This window comes from Paroedura picta, chromosome 7, assembly GCF_049243985.1.
Source record: "Paroedura picta isolate Pp20150507F chromosome 7, Ppicta_v3.0, whole genome shotgun sequence".
Classification (NCBI taxonomy): domain Eukaryota; kingdom Metazoa; phylum Chordata; class Lepidosauria; order Squamata; family Gekkonidae; genus Paroedura; species Paroedura picta.
In genome coordinates, this window is record NC_135375.1 from 53,758,034 (window position 1) to 53,776,503 (window position 18,470).

At 37.6% G+C, this 18,470-nt stretch overlaps 1 protein-coding gene across 5 annotated transcripts in view; it reads left to right on the top strand.

Annotated features, from left to right (window-relative positions):
- Positions 1-18,470, top strand: part of DMXL1 (Dmx like 1) — a 93,802-nt gene that overhangs the window by 32,270 nt on the left and 43,062 nt on the right. For all 5 annotated transcript variants that reach the window (XM_077344361.1, XM_077344357.1, XM_077344358.1 and 2 more), the window contains exons 11-24: positions 1,056-1,309; positions 1,478-2,147; positions 2,267-2,388; positions 3,068-3,157; positions 3,477-3,579; positions 4,881-4,997; positions 6,671-6,889; positions 7,216-8,880; positions 10,145-10,255; positions 11,082-11,251; positions 12,234-12,331; positions 15,210-15,375; positions 15,481-15,733; positions 16,989-18,067. In XM_077344361.1, coding sequence (XP_077200476.1) covers positions 1,056-1,309; positions 1,478-2,147; positions 2,267-2,388; positions 3,068-3,157; positions 3,477-3,579; positions 4,881-4,997; positions 6,671-6,889; positions 7,216-8,880; positions 10,145-10,255; positions 11,082-11,251; positions 12,234-12,331; positions 15,210-15,375; positions 15,481-15,733; positions 16,989-18,067 — 5,117 coding nt within the window. The remainder of the gene's footprint in view (positions 1-1,055; positions 1,310-1,477; positions 2,148-2,266; positions 2,389-3,067; positions 3,158-3,476; positions 3,580-4,880; positions 4,998-6,670; positions 6,890-7,215; positions 8,881-10,144; positions 10,256-11,081; positions 11,252-12,233; positions 12,332-15,209; positions 15,376-15,480; positions 15,734-16,988; positions 18,068-18,470) is intronic.

An 18,470-nucleotide genomic window follows, 5' to 3' on the forward strand; every position in this document is an offset into this window, starting at 1 on the left:
GGGTACTCATTTTACTGACCTCGGAAGGATGGAAGGCTGAGTCAACCTTGAGCCAGCTGCTGGGATTGAACTCCCAGCCTCATGGGCAGAGCTTCAGACTGCATGTCTGCTGCCTTACCACTCTGCTCCACAAGAGGCTCCTCTGAATGTTTAGGGTCCCTTATTCTTTCTAAATCTTTCACTACAACGCATATTGCTCTTAGACAGTTCTGTCACAAAGTTACACATGAAGGATTCTGTCTGAACATTCTGCTCCGCTAACCATGGCACATTCCTCCAAGCTAAGGAATCTTCTACTTCTTCCTTGACTTTATCTGTCTTATACTGTTAACTATAGGGTCTATACCTACTCTCTTTGGACCCACTTTTTTGGGACCCACTTAGAGAGCAGTTCATTTTTGGCATTTATATATATAGCAGTGTTAAGCAACAAACTGTTATTTCATGTCTATTTTCATATAATTCAGGGGCAGACCCAATTTGCTGTTGAGCTTGCCGAAGTCACTGCTTCCCAGATCACCCTGTTTCACCTTCTCTCTCATAGCATTGCAGTCTACCTGCCAAAAAAAGTGACTTTTTTTGTTTCCAACCTATAGTTTGAGAAATAGTGTGTGTTGCTGGTTTTCTAGTTCTCTGTTATTGCAAGCCATGAACTTAAGTGCATTTTCCTGTTTTTTAAAGAAAAGCTATTTATAATTCAGTGATATCTGAGAAATTTTGGTTCCACCCCCCTGTATTTGCTTAATACCTTGCTCCACATCACCCACCAGTCACTTCTTATCCTGCACTGTGTGCATCAGTGTTCTGCAAAAATAATGAAGGGGAGACATGTGCCATAATAGATTAACCTTCCTGGCATGCTGCTTCTGCTTTTTTGTGAATGTGTCTTACTCACGGTGTATTTGCATTGTAAACAGAGAATATGAAATATGCCTTGCATAAGCTATTACGTATAGATATCTGTTGTGTTCTGGAAAATGCTCAAAAAACGGCGTCCTTAACTTTATGGCTTTAAAATTATTGAAATGTTTAAAATGACCTTTTTGTTCTCCCAGAAACTGATGAAAATAGAGATGCTTACAGAGGAAATCAAGAACAACTAGAATCTGGTAGTGAAAACCCGGCTTCAAATTCAAGCTATGTTCCCTTGCCTTCTGCTGTTATTGATCATGAAACTGAAGTACAGCTATCTGAATGGAATAAAAATGCAGACATGTTATTTAGTATTCATCCTATGGATGGGTCATTGCTGGTATGGCATGTAGGTTGGCTAGATGAATACCAACCAGGCATGTTTCGTCAAGTGCAGGTACTGTGGGTTTTCTGAATAAAATATTATAGCTAAATACATTAAAATATATTTAAAATATTTAATATTTTAATAACTTTTTCTAAACAAAATTTTAAAATAATTGATTGCTCATTTGGAATATTAACTTCCATCTAATAGTTCTCTTTCCCTTGTAAAATGTTTTAGGTGTCATTTGTTTCAAGGATCCCTGTAGCCTTTCCCACTGGTGATGCAAATTCACTTTGCAGAAGTATAGTGATGTATGCTTGTACCAAGAACGTTGATCTAGCTATTCAGCAAGGAAAACAAAAACTATCTAGCTTTGGCCATTCCTGCTCCATGTTAATCTCTTCAGGACACAGCAAGTCATCAAACAGCTTAAAGTTAAGCATCTTCACCCCAAATGTTATGATGATTTCTAAACATGCTGATGGATCTCTGAATCAATGGCTAGTCAGTTTTGCAGAGGAATCTGCTTTTTCAACTGTCCTCAGTATTTCCCACAAATCAAGGTACTGTGGTCATCGTTTCCATCTGAATGATCTGGCTTGTCATTCAGTACTGCCACTGTTACTTACAACCTCCCACCATAATGCAGTAAGGACACCAGTTGTTGATAATATACAAGAGGCATGTGATGACTCACCTTCAAGATCTCAGAATAAAAGCTCTGCAGGCATGTTGTCACAGGATTTCACTACTGTCTACAGTGAACTTATCCTTTGGAGAGTTGATCCTGTTGGGCCACTGTCTTTTTCGGGTGGAGTTTCTGAACTTGCACGAATCAACTCGCTTCATGTATCTGCATTTTCAAATGTAGCATGGCTGCCTACCCTTATACCCAGTTACTGTCTTGGTGAGTATTTTTCCTGATAATTGAGAGTGCTGAAAGTTGGTGCTTAGGCTGCAAACAGTATTTGAATGAAAACAGTGGTTTAATTTGCATTGAAAGTATGTTTTCACAATTGCCTTTAGGAACATATTGCAATTCACCAAGTGCTTGTTTTGTTGCAAGTGATGGACAGTATTTGAGATTGTATCAAGCTATCATAGATGCAAAAAAACTTCTGTGTGAACTGTCAAATCCAGGAATTTCTGTAAGTAAAGATTAATTTAGATTCTTCAATAGATACGTATAGTGATGTTGACAACTAAATTCAGTTTAGTGACTTTGGTCCATGAGATTCTAAACTGGGTTTAGAAAACAGGCCATTGAACAGTTAATGGACAACAGAACTAAGTGGCATATGGTTGTATTTACCCCCCCCACACACACACACACAAGCTGAAAAACAGTTCCTAGTGAGAGGGATAAGTGCCACTATTCATGCCACTGCTCTGCTTATCTATGGCACCCTGTGTGTGTGTGTTGTGTATGTATGTACTTGCATATATACTGCCTATACATATGCATATATATTGCCATTTCAGAGACCCATTCAGGTTCTCTCCAGAGATGTGACATTTCTTTTCCAGGTTTGGGATTTCAGTTATGAACACTCAAGAATTTTGTCTTTTCTTGGGACTGCTTATATCAAAATCTCACTTAAACTAGATTGGCATTTTTATATTCATGTGGAATTCAGAAAATAATTTTTAAAGATCTTGAATTAGGGAGGATTCAAGCAGATAAAGTTATAGAACATTACCAATTTCTCCATTTGTTGTATTACTTTAGGATTCAAACTATGGTATATAAAATATTTTCTTGTGCTAAAATGTAATACTTAACTACAAAAAATAGAAACAACATAACCTTTAATGCTGACTTTGCAGAAATGTGTTGGTGAAGTATTTAATATCATAAGTCAGCAGTCCACAGCCAGACCAGGATGCATTGTAGAACTGGATTCTATTACACAGCTGGTAAGGATTTTATGAAGTCAATGAAAATATTTTGTTTGTTATTTTTTTAAACTCAAGAAAAAGCTATTTACAAATGTAGTATTTTGGGGAATTGGAATCTGCCAAGACTGCTGCATATTGCTAAGATTCTATTTGAATGTCTCTTTAATGAATTATAAGCAAAGGCAGAAAGACGGGATATAAACCTTGTAAATAATAAATATTCAGGCAAATTCAAGATCTTTGTTGATGTATTCACGCCTATGTATTTATAGATGCTTTGTATGTGCATTTTAATCATACACCCATAGTTATACAAACTTGGTTTACTTCAATTTAGCATGGTGGGAAAATGCAGTTACTTCATGTTTTTCAAGAAGATTTCATTTTGAATCACCATGAGACTAAACTGTCAGAAAAAAACACCATGCTACCGGACTCTGGTAAAGCCCATGCTTCAATAAACTTATAGTAATGTGAAATAATTATGTATTTTTGTTGTAGCTCTGCATTAAAGGTCATGATTAGACTTGCTAGTAGTAATATCCTAAGGAAATGGATTCCAGTCCTACAAACGACAAACATAATATTTGTAGTGTTTTAGTGGTATTGTTAATGTCATTGAAACTACTAAAGCTCTTTGTATCAGCCTATGATTTACGTAATAACGGTGGTTGCCCTCCCCATGTAGATCAAAAATTCATAAGAAGGCTAGGTAGAGATGGTATATAAGTTGATGTTGTTTCTCAAGCCCAGGATATATTTACAGAAGGTTTTTAATGAGTTTAAACCCACTAATACAATGGCTGCATGGGCACAGATGCCATTTAAAAAAAAATCTTATACAACAATATGAAGAAGAGGGGGAAGGAAGGCAAAGCTGGAGAGACAAGTACTAGCAGATGAGCCAGGTTGATTAGGTATGTGTGCAACAAGAAAGGGGAAAACATAAAATTGGGGAGACACAGAAATATAAGGAAACATTTGGGCGGGCTGGCTGGAGGGAAATCCAGCCACTTGAGCAGATAGGTAGGACAAATTAGGTAGATGGGTGAGAGAAGAGAATGAACTATTGGGTGGTTTGGTAAGAAGTTAGAAATCAGAAGCGTCTGCTTTCAGGCACAAGGAAGCACCGAATTTGGTACAAGCTAAAAATAATCTGTAACATTTTGTTTTGGATTCCCAATTATATGGTGTTCATACGTGTAGGTCTTGGAACAAGAATGCCATGGGTTATTATGCTCTACCTTTATTCAAAGTATTCTAGTTGAATTGTCAAATAATACAAAATCAGCATGCGCAGTGGTAGTAATAACGAGATAAACTAAGTGTAGTTGGTATAGGTTTCAATTCAGAATAGCTAAGTAAATGCAGACACATAGTAGACTTTTTATTTTACACTATAAGTAGCAGTAACCTGTGGCATAGCTTAGACTAACATTGAGATTTATCTGTAGGTATAAAGAATTCCTGTGCAACTAAGCTAGAAAACTGAATCTCAATTGTGTATTGGTTCTTCTCACGTAAAGGAGCTCACTAGATTGAGATTACACAGCCCAATCCAATGCATATTTACTTGTAATTAAATTGTATTGAGTTCAGTGATATTTATTCTCAAGTAAGTGTGCATTGGATTTTTGACTCTGCATATTTCAGCTTACTTAATGGACATTATGAAACTGAGAAGTAGTTGTCTGCAGTGAACAGATGAAATTGTACTAAAAATCTGTTCATATTTTTACAGGATATCACAAAAATGGGTTTTCTGAAAAATTCTATTTAGTTGTAATTGAATATATGCAGAATAGCTCAATGTTGCACATGTGGAAACTACATTTGAAGTCTGTACCAGCCTCAGTAGGTATGTTCTTAATATTTTTAACATAAATTGTCTAGTCATAAAATAAATTTGCTTTTTTATGTTTCATTTTCTAATTTGATAAAGGTGGATAGGGCATTTTAAGCAGTTATTACTGCGGTACTATAATATGTTTCTTAATGTGCTTTTTTACTGATGCGTCCTTGAGGTATGAGGTTCAACTTGATTGTCCTTGTCTCAAAATCTTCTCTTGATTTTGAAAATATCAAGGCAGGAGTGAATGTATGGGGAGGAGACAACAGACATATGGAACAAGCCTCCTGGTCTTGGGGTTCTCAGATCAGGGTGCACAAATAGATTAGGCTTCAGCTGAGGCTTTATACATTTTCAAATTTTATAATAGGATAGGAAAGGAGATGAAAGCAATTTGATTATTCAGCATGGAATCTACGGAGCATAAAATGAGGAAAATAATTAGAAATAACAGTCTGAAACTACTCTCCTTTGTTCTCAGTCATGAGAATAAACTCTTAATTCTAGCATTCCCTCCATTGTGTGGCTGATTATATGTTAGTCATGTCAGAATTTAAGCTGGCCTTTACATGCGCAGGGTCATGCTATGAGGCCATTACCCAGGACCAATCAGGAGTGTTTTCTGACAGAACCCAACAAGGGATGGCTTCATCCTTTTGGACTCACTTCCCTTCCCAACCACAAACTCTCAGGTATCTTCCCACCAACATCCACTGAGAAAGTAAATGGATTAGAGAGGAGACAACAGTTTATTCTGATCTTGAAATCAATTTATAGCCAGCAGGACATTTCATAGACCTGGTAATAAATCTCTTAGGAATGAGCGGGTTTCCATGATGTTTCCTTGACATCTGCTTGTATAGTTACAGTTATTCTGACAAGAATAGATACCTGTTCTTTTTAAAAATTTAAGTGAAAGAATGCCATGGTTGCTACTTTTTGATCATGAGATCTAAAGTGCCAGCAAAGTTTTCATTAGGGATGGGCACAAGCCAGGAAAGTTAGGTTCATTTTGGTTTGTGGTGTGTCTGGGTTTTGAACCACAAACCGTCATGAACTTTTAGGTGCCAAACAAACCAGTTTGGTTCATGAGGTTTGTGATGGCAGACTTGCAGGGGATTGCTGGCAGACTCTCCTTTATTTTCTCTCCAAGTTTTATTGAATTTATTCCAGAGTGCACCTTTATGAGTATATAGAATGGACCCTGTGCAAACTAGAGATATCAAACTTGCAACTGACATCCCCCTGGTACTCATTTACATGTCCTCCAAGTTATGTCCCCCCTCCCCAACAAGATCTGCAGAGGAAAGTGCTTTGGGAGAATGTTAGGTGCAGTTTCACAGGTTTATAGAAAGGACTAATGTTTCCAATACTGGAGAATTCTTTCCACCCCCCGCTTTGAAATGTATTAAACATTTTATTGCATTGAGACTGTCTGGAAATTTATCCACTCATGAACCAACACAGTTTGAAGCTTGAGCTGTTGACCTTCTATGAACTTCAGTTCGCAAACCACAAACCAGCAAAAATTCATCACAAATTTTAGTTCATGATCCTGTTTGTATCCATGTCTACACTTGATGTTGCCATCTCACAAACATGCTTGGAATTGAGCTAAAAGTTGTATTTATAGAATTATCATCATTTTGTATATCAAAGTCTGTAGTACTGTCTTTTTTTAGATGAACAAAAAAAGACATCTGAAACAACATCACATCAAGAAGACCTCTGTTGTTCTCCAGATCAAGAGAAGTACCAGAGTTCTTTGACACAAAAATATGAAACTTGCCGGGAGAAACTTCAAAGTACAAGCCAACTTGCTCTTTTTTCAGAACTGGTTTATAGTCAAGAACTGAATTTGCCACAAGGAGTAACAATAATAAGTATAAAGCCATCTGCAGGTTTGTAAATGATGACAAGGGATGGGAGGATGAATGGACATTATTTGTACCTCTAAATTTTCCTTCTTGTTGGGTTGTCTTCCATATTTTAATCATATCTTAATCTAGTAGTTTACTAAAGTAATCTTAGATCTAAAAATAATATTAAAGTGGCACTTAAAAATCATAGCAACTATTGTAGCAAAATTCATAGTGCAAGGAACAAAGACTTTTTATGGGATGAATACTGCTTTTCTTAAATTCTGAAAATTTAGATTTATACATCTTTAAAAAAAATACATGCACACAAACTTTGGTATCCTAAGGGATTTTCTTTTTAATTTTAGGTCACTTGAGTTCTTCTTCCATATATCCAGTCTTTCAAGCTCCTTATCTTCTTGCAACTTTATGCTCAGATGATAAAGTTAGATTTTGGAGGTGTAGAGTGACATTGGAATCAGGTGTTGTTTCTGAACCAGGGAGTAATCCAAATGTTGTTACGTATGTTTGGGAAGAATGGCCGTTGTTAATTGAAGATGGATTTCTCAGTAGCAGTTCCCTTAATGTGCCAGGTAAACCTCTTGAAATTAGTTGTGCACATACAAATCGATTAGCCGTGGCATACAAAAGGAAAATACCCCCAAATGGGAGTTCTCAAGACACTTCAGTGAACGTTGGCATTTTTGAATGTGAATCTACTGGAGGATCTTGTTGGATCTTGGAACAAATTCTTCACTTGGATGAATTAAACCCAACATTGGATTATTTGGGTATTGATTGTAATTCAGTGGCAAATGGAAAAGAGAATGTAATACCTAGCACAAAACATTTGGTTCACTTAGACTGGATGTCCAGGGAAGATGGCTCTCACATCCTAACAGTAGGTATTGGAGCGAAGCTTTATATGTTTGGTCATCTGGCTGGGAAATTGCAGGAACAAACTGGTAAAGAAGTATCTGTCTTGCCACTATGGGAGAATGCTAAGACATCAAGCCCTTCTAGATTTGTATTATTGCGGTGCGTGGATTTAGTGTCATCTGTAGAAGGCTCCCCCCCATTACCCGTTTCTTTGTCTTGGGTTCGTGATGGCATCCTTGTAGTTGGAATGGATTGTGAAATGCATGTTTATTCTCAGTGGCAGCCTCTTTCAAAGCAAGAGCCTGTTTCCATAGATTCCTATAATGGGAGTACACCATCCATAATAAGTTTAATGAAACAAAACCAATCATCTGGTCTCCACCCACCTAAGCGAACATTAACAAGATCAATGACAAGTCTTGCTCAAAAACTTAGTGGAAAGAGAACTGCATTTGATTTGTCATTAGAGATGGAAGATTCTGGACTGTTTGAAGGAGCGCATGAGTTATGTCCTACTTTACCTCAGTACCACCCTCTTCAGCTTCTGGAACTCATGGATCTGGGAAAAGTACGTAGAGCAAAGGCCATTCTGTCTCATCTTGTTAAATGCATTGCTGGAGAAGTTATTGTCCTAAATGAATCTGAAACTAGCCATGAAAAGCGACACCACTCTCTCTCAATTTGTGCCAGTGGGAGTACTACACGGGACCCAAAGACATTTAGCCAACGCCTTAGTGAAGTTTCAGACTACACAGAAATAGATTCTGTTCCACCCCTTCCTTTATATGCATTGCTTGCTGCAGACGAAGAATGTTCATATGCTTGTCCCGAGAAGTTGAACAACCAAAGGAACATTAACAAACAAAATGTGCCAGATGAAAATTATGAAGACCTTTTTCAGAATTCTAGTTATCATACAGATGAACTCACTTTGTGTGACATAGATGAAGAAGACAAAAAGCCAAATGTTATTGATCTTTCTCAGTATAGTCCAACTTACTTTGGACCAGAGCATGCACAAGTTCTTTCTCGTCATTTGCTTCATTCTAGTTTACCAGGCATGTCCAGGATAGAGCAGATGTCATTAATGGCCTTGGCTGATACAATCGCCACTACTAGTACTGATATAGGAGAAAGCAGAGACAAAAACCAAGGTAAGCACTCTTAATTATTGAAATTCAGTGTCTGATACTCTGTTAGTCTTCTCTGCTTGTGGCTATTGTTACATCCACTGGCAGTGAATTTCACAATTTAATTGCTCTTTGAGTAGAGTAGTTAGAGAATCATTTCCTTTTGTCTGTCTTTAATCAATCACTCATGAACTTCATCTAGTACTGGAGGGGAGTTCTCCCCTTGCACAATTTCATACACCTCTGGTATGTTGCCCCTTAGCTGAAATGTTAAGATCTTTCAAATCTCAAGTGCACCAATTCCTTCGTCATCTTGGTTTCCTTCTTGTATGCTTTTTTCCAGCACTGCAGTCTTTATTTGCTCACAGTACTCTAAATGAAGCCTCATCTCTAAACAGGAGCCTTGCAAAAGTGGCAATTTTATTTTCAGTTCTTTTTCTAACTATCCCCACTATGGAGCTTACATTTTCACCACTGCTGCATATTCAGTCTTTTCATCAAACTATCACTACAACACCTGGATCTGCTGTCCCTCTTATTCTTAGCTAATGCATACCCCGTCAGCATATATTTGAAGGGTTTTTTTGTTATAGTTTGCATAGCCTTAGACTTACATACATTGAACTTTATTAGAAGCCCAGACATCTAATTTAGAGGAATACTCCTGAAGTTCTTCACAATCTACATTGGTGTTCACCGTTCTGAATACTTCGAAATAATCCATGAACTTGGCCACTTTTCTGCTCTCCCAGTCTTGTGGCATCTTAACCTTAAATGTGCCACAAGGTACTTGTTTGTTTTTGTTTGTAGAGAAGGCTTCTCAGTCTTTGAATCAAACACTATAGCTTTTTATGATGAAGGCTAGAAATGAGGGAGGAAAAAAGAATCCCTATCTAGAGTTTTGCTTTAGCTATTTCGAAATCCTTCTTGTACTGCATTACTGACAATACAACCACCTGGTTTTTTTCAAGAAACTATTTGTTTTGGGTACAATCAATACTAACATTCTACAAAAAGTATCTCTCGGAAATCCCCATTTTTTCACAGTATCTGTTTTCTGTGGGCATGTACATAGGCAGTATTTGATGCACAATATTCAGCTTCAGAGACTTTACTTAGCTTTTAGTTCACAAAATTGATGTTGCTTCTCTGCACTGTTAATCTCTCCATAAATAAGTGTCCTATGTGTGCCAGATTTAATATTTAAATTCACGTAAAATGTAATTCATGAATACAAAATGATATTTTTTTCGGGAAGAAATTATCCAGAATAACACTCTTTTTATAGGAGGAGAGACACTTGATGAATGTGGCTTAAAATTTCTTTTGGCTGTCCGTCTTCACACCTTTTTGACAACCTCCCTGCCACCTGCTCACAGAGCCCAACTACTTCATCAAGGTAACACTTTCCCTTGTGGTCATTTATGTACACCAAAAAAATTAAGGGATAGCTGTTCATAGGCACAAATAAGATGGAAAAATGTTAAGGAAATGTGTGAGTTTGGGTCACTTTGTGTTTAGGTCACTGGGGGATCCGAAGTATACATCATCTTCTCTATCGCCTTGGTAGGTGGGAATGGAATGGGATTGTGGCCGCCATGTTGGGAATTTGTAATGTCTTTTAAGGGGTCTTAACTGGGGTTTTAAGACTGCTGTTACCCGCCATGAGCCTAGGGAGTGGCGGGAAATAAATCTAATAATACTAATAATAATAATATATTGGGAATAACTTAGGTAAATGACCAAGCTTGTTTGTAATAAAGACAAGACTTGGAAGTTTTCAGGCTTTCCCTTCACTCTCTTATTTGTCTTTGCATGAAGTTCAGGAATTGAAACATTCCTGGTCACAAATAACCCCTTAAATTGTATGTACTATACCTACATATGGAAGAGGATAGAGAGATATTGTTACCACCCACTGTAATCTCCAGACCCACTTTGGACTTTTGTTTGCAAGGATTCCTTGAATCTAAGGACTGTCTTTTGTCCAGGAGGGTGGGGGGCGGAGCAGAGGAGGTTAAGAAGAGCTAAAAATTGCCAGGAAATAACCACTTGTATGTGCAAAGTGTCTGCTAGATGCTACACATTATTTGTTGCTATGTCTGCACTTATTGCATTAAAAAATCTCCCCATATTAGATCGAGCGGCTCTAGATGTTCCGCAAATTAATATCTTAATAGATTTTTAGTAACTAGTCATAAACATACCATTTTTGGATAATACAGGTTTATCGTCTAGTCATTTTGCTTGGGCATTCCATTCAGTAGCAGAAGAAGAACTGTTAACCATGCTACCAGCAATGCAGAAAGGTGATACCACATGGTCAGAACTCAGAGCAATGGGAGTAGGATGGTGGCTTCGAAATACTCATTGTTTGCGCAGGTGCATTGAGAAGGTAAATGTTGCTTATAATAAGCAATGTAACATCAGATGATTATTCTACTTTTATGGTTATTCCTATTATAACATTTTGATATGGCCAATTTAAAACAAAAGTATTTTGTAATTTCTGTCTTTGACTTGGGTCCTGTTTAGTGAGAATGGAAGAAAATTGGAAAAGGTCCTTTCTTCCATTACAGCCTGATGTGCCCCATAGGAACAATGTAGGGTTCTTCAATAAAAAGGGGGAATTAATAAAATTCCTTGCCAGGCCTTCCCAACACATGTCAGGCACATGTGTAATTCTTCCTAATTTTTAGATCTGGAGTGGACCTTAATAGTAATTTCATGTGTGAAAATTGATATTATCATTATCAATACACCATTATTCTCTAGTTGTAGAAATTGAAATAGGAATGGGATCTACTCTAGCACCAGTAGATCCTAATGTATTCCACATAAAGAGAGGCATCAGACATGAGGTCTCCGAAAGAGTCCAAGATGGATAGTCCAACTACAAATTAACAAGCACACCTGATATAAACTAAGAACCAGGAAATAAAATCTTCCTTCATTGTATAGAAATTACATCTTCTTTAAACAAACCCAAGATGGTGAGGAACCCCGCATAAATTTCCGAAACAAAGTGTCACTTTTATGAATGTATATACAAGAAGTATAGGAACGAATTTCAAGTAATATATAAATAATTCTACATATAATATTATTTTGAGTGTTTTTACTTTGGCACATGGACTCAATGATGCATAGTCCTGATACAGGTTGTAATAAGTACTATTTCATTTTGCTTTTAGGTACCAAAGTTTATGGCACAATTCATGACTAAATTAAAGCTTATCGTGAAGACTGGTGTTGACAAGGTTTATTTGTCCCGTTAAGCTTGTGTTGCTTGACAGGAATTTGTATAGGAATAAAAATAATATTCATCTTCATTATAGATAAATTGATGATTCTAGATATTGCAATTATTTTTGCAGGTTGCCAAAGCTGCCTTTCAGAAAAATAATGACCCACTAGATGCAGCCATTTTTTACCTTGCAATGAAAAAGAAGGCTGTTATTTGGGGGTTATACAGGTATGTAAAAATAGGGCTTAATTCAGCACTTACAGAAAACTTTCCTGCGTTACTTCTATAGTCAAGGAAAAATAGCATTGTTGAGCTTTTGTCCAAAAGTGAGGCATCTGCTAGATATACATGGCAATTGAGGTTATGGTAAATGAAATTTTATAACCTGGATTTTTTATTTACTTTTATAAACTGTTATTAATAATTAATTCTAAAATGGTTCATGCACATATTTTGATATTTGAACTGTGTGTTTTATACTTTGAACCATGATGACTGATGGACTGATTCAGCTTTTGTCAAAACTTCAAATCTTTGATGCTGATATCTTATGGTCTTTCTATTGTGATTTTGCGATTAGCACTGCAAAGACAAATCTTGCCACCAGAAATTATATAGGGTCTGAACAAAGCTTGTTTCTGAAGTCCATAAATATGCCCTGATTACAAGACAATGCTTATGGTTAACGACTGTCCCTGACCTTTAAAAAGCATGCTATGTTTCAGAGCATTCTACAAGAATGTTTGAAAAGAATTGTAACTATTTGTCAGAAAAAATGATGAGAAGCTTCTACCTTTTCTACTTGTGTAAGCAAGGTGGGAGGGAAAATGAAAGTTCCTTTTCTTCCTAAACAAACAAGCACTTTTAAGGTGAATTCCTGCAGTGTATGGCTGAGTGGGAATATGACTTGCATACCAGTGACCCAAGACATGTCAGGCACATGTGTAATTCTGCTCTTAGGGTCATGTGAGCCACTAAAAGAGCTCTTGGTTAAGGATGAGCATTAACCAGTCCCCCCCCCCCCCATGATAGAGGAACCAACTCACAGGAGATCCCTGGCTGACTCTCCTCTGCCTGCTCTCTGTTATATACAGAGAAAAACAGAACCTTTCCAAGGCAATTGGTACAATAAATTTTATATATCAATAATTTTTTAAGGACCAACCAAACCGGTTTCTAGATATACTCCGTTTTCACAATTTTTCTGCAGTGGTTGATTCCTTATACTCTTATCAACCAATTTTTATATATAGATAGGCCACCGTCTCTGTAAAGTATTGTGGGGGACATTCCCCCCGCCCCGGCTGAAACACAGGTCCAGAGCACACCACATCATCACCATGGGGATATTTTTCTAGCCTGCATGAGTGGAAAAACACATGTTGAGCTGGCAGCTCCCCCCCCCCAAAAAAAAAAATGTCTCCAAAGACACATTTCTAAGGACAGGCAGGCTGCAGCACAGGCCCAGGCACAAGGGCCTCTGGTATGCAGTGAGGCAGGGGTTCTTCCTTCCACTGTGAGCATCCACCCACTTTCACCCTCATGGTCTTCACAGTGAAGAGGGGGTTTGTATAAATATGGGCCCTGGAGTAGAGAGACTGGGTGGCTCAGAGCCCTGAGACCACCCCTGACACCCAAGTATAGCTAAACTCCTGTGCTCAGCATGAGCAGAGAGAGTTGGTGGCTCAGAGCCCTGAGTCCACCTATCCCTTGCAGCAGAGAGCAGATCAGTCACGAGGGTTATGAAATCTGGGTCCTCTGCTGTGGCATACAGTTGCTAAGCCCCAGTGTTTGGCATGAGCAAAGACTTTTGGAGGCTCAGAGCCCTGAGCCCACCTTCACTCAAACCCCAGCAGCAGAGAGTAGATTGTAATCAGGAGGGGGAGGTATAAAATCTGGCTACTTTGCTGTGGCACCTAGTAACTAAGTCCCAGTGCGCCTTGGTGGCTTAGGATCCTGAGTTTATCCCCCATATCCTAGCAGCAGAGAGCATATCACAATCGGGAACGATGAAAGGATATAAAATCTGGGTCTTCCGCCAAGTCATCCAGAAGTTAAACCCTAATGTTCAATGTGAGTAGATATACTTGGTGACTCAGAGTCTGGAATCCATCTACACCCAAACTCCAGCCTTGAAGATATCAGTCAGGAGGGATAAGAACATTTGAAATCTGGGTCCTCACTATTGAGACCCTCAGTAACTAAGCTGAGTTGGTAGCTCAGATCCCTGAGTTCATCTACACAAACCCCAGCAGAGCAGACAGTAAGCTGAAGGGAATGAATCTGCACTACTTTCAACATGCTCTGTGCTTCTGTTTCAACAGAGAAAAGAGCAGGAAGGGAGGTAACTGAATATATACTATTCTGATTCTATACAGAGTAAAATGGAAAATCTGTAACTGGTGACCAGCAGTGCCTGTTAGGCTTTGGAGGTCTCCTATTGGAGAATTTTGTTCCATTGCCTTGGAGTTTAGTAAACAATTTAATTGGTGCCAGTCCATCTCCATTCAGTCTAATGCCACTACAAGCATCAAAAGTTCATGAAAGTTGTGAACTACAACAAAGGGTCTTCATGAACTTCTGAGCCAGTTTGTGCCCATTTTTACTCTTAATGCCTTTACTGATTTCAAGAGTTCCTGCATCCCTTTGCTAGGTTTTACTACCTTGAACAGGCAAGGAGAAGGCAGACAGAATGGATTCCATTATGAATTCTGATTTATAATGGGTTTCTGATTTTGCAAGTTGAGGATATCCTCCTGAATTTGCTCCATCATTATAGCACATGCACAAAATATCCTGTGCGGTTGCCATTTACTTTCTTTATTCATATATTATGCTAGTGGTGGTGCTTTGTAGACTTTTGGGTATAAGCAGCTTGTTGATATCCGGACTGTAGACTTTTCCTAGTGGGTGTCCTGGAATCTGCTAATGGCAAATATCAAAGTAAATAATTTTACACGCCTGAATAGCTGGATTAAGCAGAGACTTGAATTTGAAATTTTCAGAAGTAAATTATACTTACCAGACTCTTTTGTGGGTGCCTGCTTAACAAATCACCTAATTATGCATTCTAATTTGATGATGTATATAAAATACTTATTTACAGATCCCTAAGAGATACTAAAATGACCCAGTTCTTTGGACACAGTTTTACTGAAGACAGGTGGCGCAAAGCAGCACTGAAGAATGCTTTTGCTCTATTAGGAAAACAACGTTTTGAACATTCTGCGGCATTTTTCTTGCTGGCTGGTCACCTAAAAGATGCAGTTGAGGTAATTCACTTAAAACTACAATACAATACATATTCACCAGTGTGTGTTAATCCATGGAGATGTTTTCTTCTGAACACAAGCTGTTCCTACATTTCTTTCAAATAGGTTTGTTTAGAAAAACTACATGATATTCAGTTGGCCCTTGTAATATCCAGACTTTATGAATCAGAGTTTGAAGTATCTGGGACCTATAAATCAATTCTGCAGAAAAGAATTCTGGGAGGCCGGCATCATAGCAAGGAAAGTCCGTTAAACATACACAACGATCCCTTTCTTCGGAGTATGGCTTACTGGATTTTGGAAGATTATAGCCATGCTCTTGATACTCTTATAAGCCAACCCATTTTGGATGAGGGTGGTAAGTCAAAACGTGTTTTATGTATTCATTAAGTCAGTTCTTGGATTTCTTTTCAAAAGGTCTTTGGGTGGCTTACAAGTGGAATAATCTTGTACAATAAAACTATTAAAATTTTAAAATTAAATTAAAATACTGCTACAGTCACCCTTATCAGTTAAAACATCTCAAGCCAGATGTTGAAGCCATTCAAGATACAAAAGCTTTGACAAGAGGGAAAAGCCTCAAACAGAAGCCTGGGCAGGGAGTCAGGCAGGAGGGCTCTTTAGATTGGTAAGAGTGAAACATATTAAACATATTCTTCAGTATTAATACATTAATACAGTGGACTGAATTTTAAATTTATATGCTTTAACTTCAACTGATAAGAGTATGTTCATGTAGGATCTGTTGCTGTTCACATCTATCATAGTAGCAAGAATTTCTCTAGAAATCAGTTTCTTCTAGGATTGTACATAGGGTGAAAATGTGGGCTTCACATTCAGCTGTTCTCTTTCCAGTCTTTATTATTGTCTCCTTATTATAATGGGGAGAGGTTTTAATTTCAAGAATCTCTGATCATGCATTTAAAATAAGTAAGGAACCTTACTGTCTTACCTTTTCTCCATTAATTCGTTCCATGTATCCCCCGATGTTGTATGTAAACCGCCCTGTATATGGAAGGGCAGTATATAAATCAAATAAATAAATAAATAAATTTGGGAGAACAGCTAGCTTTCCCTTTCATGAAATGGAAGCCCAGTTGCAGTGAATGCTAAGCATTTCTTTAACAGGCTATTTGAGTTGTCATCACTTCTGTGATTTTTTTCAGAAAAATATTCAAATGATATTTATTGGGTTTTTTGTTGTTTTACTGGCCTTTTTTTCTTCTGTAGGGCCCACCAAATACTTGAAAAAATGATAAGAAAACAATAAATATATACTTAAAATTTCATATTCACTGACCTATTATGTTCCTCCTGCCCATTACTTGTGTTTTAGCATAAATTGCTTAGCTCTAAAGTTCTTAACAAATATCAGATATATTCTTGGAATTTTAAATGTATCCAGGTGATCAGTTATGTGTTTATTCTGTATTTCATTGAAAACTAGCATCTGGTATATTAGACCTACAAAGTTAAAGCCATTTGGAGAATGCATCTTGCTATCGAATTCTCAATGTGATTATGTAATTATGTAATGTGATCAGGGGTTTATTGTAGATTAACTATGACCAACATGTCAAAATATTCTCTTGTGTGGTGTGATATTTTTGCAGATGAAGAAAGCATCTCAAATTGTCACCCTTCGGTATTTAATTTCTATAATTATCTAAGGACACATCCTCTGTTGTTGAGACGCCATTTTGGTTCTTCTGACTTATCTTCTACAAGGATTTGTGTAACTGGAGAAAATGGACTAGCGGATGAAATCAACTTAGATGAAAGAAGATTGTTCTTCACTGCAGCATATGCTCACTTGAAGACTGGTTGCCCCATGTTGGCTTTAGAAGTGTTATCAAAAATGCCCAAAGTAGTCAAAAAGTCCAGAACTTTAGGAAAAACACCTAGCTTAATAGACACTAGCAAAGGCAGTTCATTTGATTCTCCATTACTAGTGGAATCAATGGATGACCACTCTCCCAGCATCGATTGGTCACAACCAGTAGTAAATGGTTTAGGATCATCTTCAGACTTCTCAGACAAACATTCAAACTCAGCACTTTCTTTTGATTGGAGTCAGCCAAGTACGGTCTTTCCAGATGAACCTTTGGACCTAAAGTGGGACAGTGATAAAGGTGAGGAAAGTGAAGATTCTTGTCTTGAAATGAAACCATTGCAAAAAACAGTGGATGAGAAGCCAAACAAAGTTAGTACTAGCTATACGGAAACATACAGTGAAGCTGTTGATGATGATGCTTTAAGTTTATCACAAGACATAATTTCCACACAGTTGAAATTTAGGGCATGCTTAAAGATTCTCACTATGGAACTCCGTACATTATCCACTGGCTATGAGGTAGATGGTGGGAAATTAAGATACCAGCTTTATCATTGGCTTGAAAGAGAAGTGGTAGCTCTTCAAAAGACTTGTGACTATAGTGCAGAAGCAGAAGATATTTATTCAGGAATTAGCCCAGTAGTTGATGAAGCCTCATTATGTGAAATAGCTGGAGAATCATCAGACAAACAGCTAAAAGTACAACACAAAGAAAATACTCAGAGACGACAATGGCTTATGAAATACCAGTCACTTTTGAGGATGTTTCTTAGTTACTGCATCCTCCATGGATCGCATGGTGGAGGTTTGGCATCTGTAAGGATGGAATTGATTTTGCTTCTACAAGAATCCCAGCAGGTATGCTATTTTCTTCTTGTTGTTTAGGTATACTATGAATGCAAAATAATTATGGTAGAAGTATGTCATTGACAAAATTAGTAGTGTAATTATTTCTTGGTTGTTTGTTCTTCAAATAACATGCAAGTTGTTTAGATGTAACTTAGATCTTTCAGTTACAGAGGCTCCTGTTATTAAGCTTCAAAATGATGGGAAGCATTACCCTCACAGAAAAGAGGGAGAAGCCTTTATTGGTATTGAGAACTGCTGATTTCATCTCTCACCTGTTACTTATTTCAATGTCCAGGTTGATGCTGGGGTACTAAGAACTAAACTGTAAATGAGTGTTCTCTCAACCCATCAGTTATCACAACTAAAGGTGGTGTTTGAATTAGTGACTTGAGTGCAGCAGGACACAGTTTTG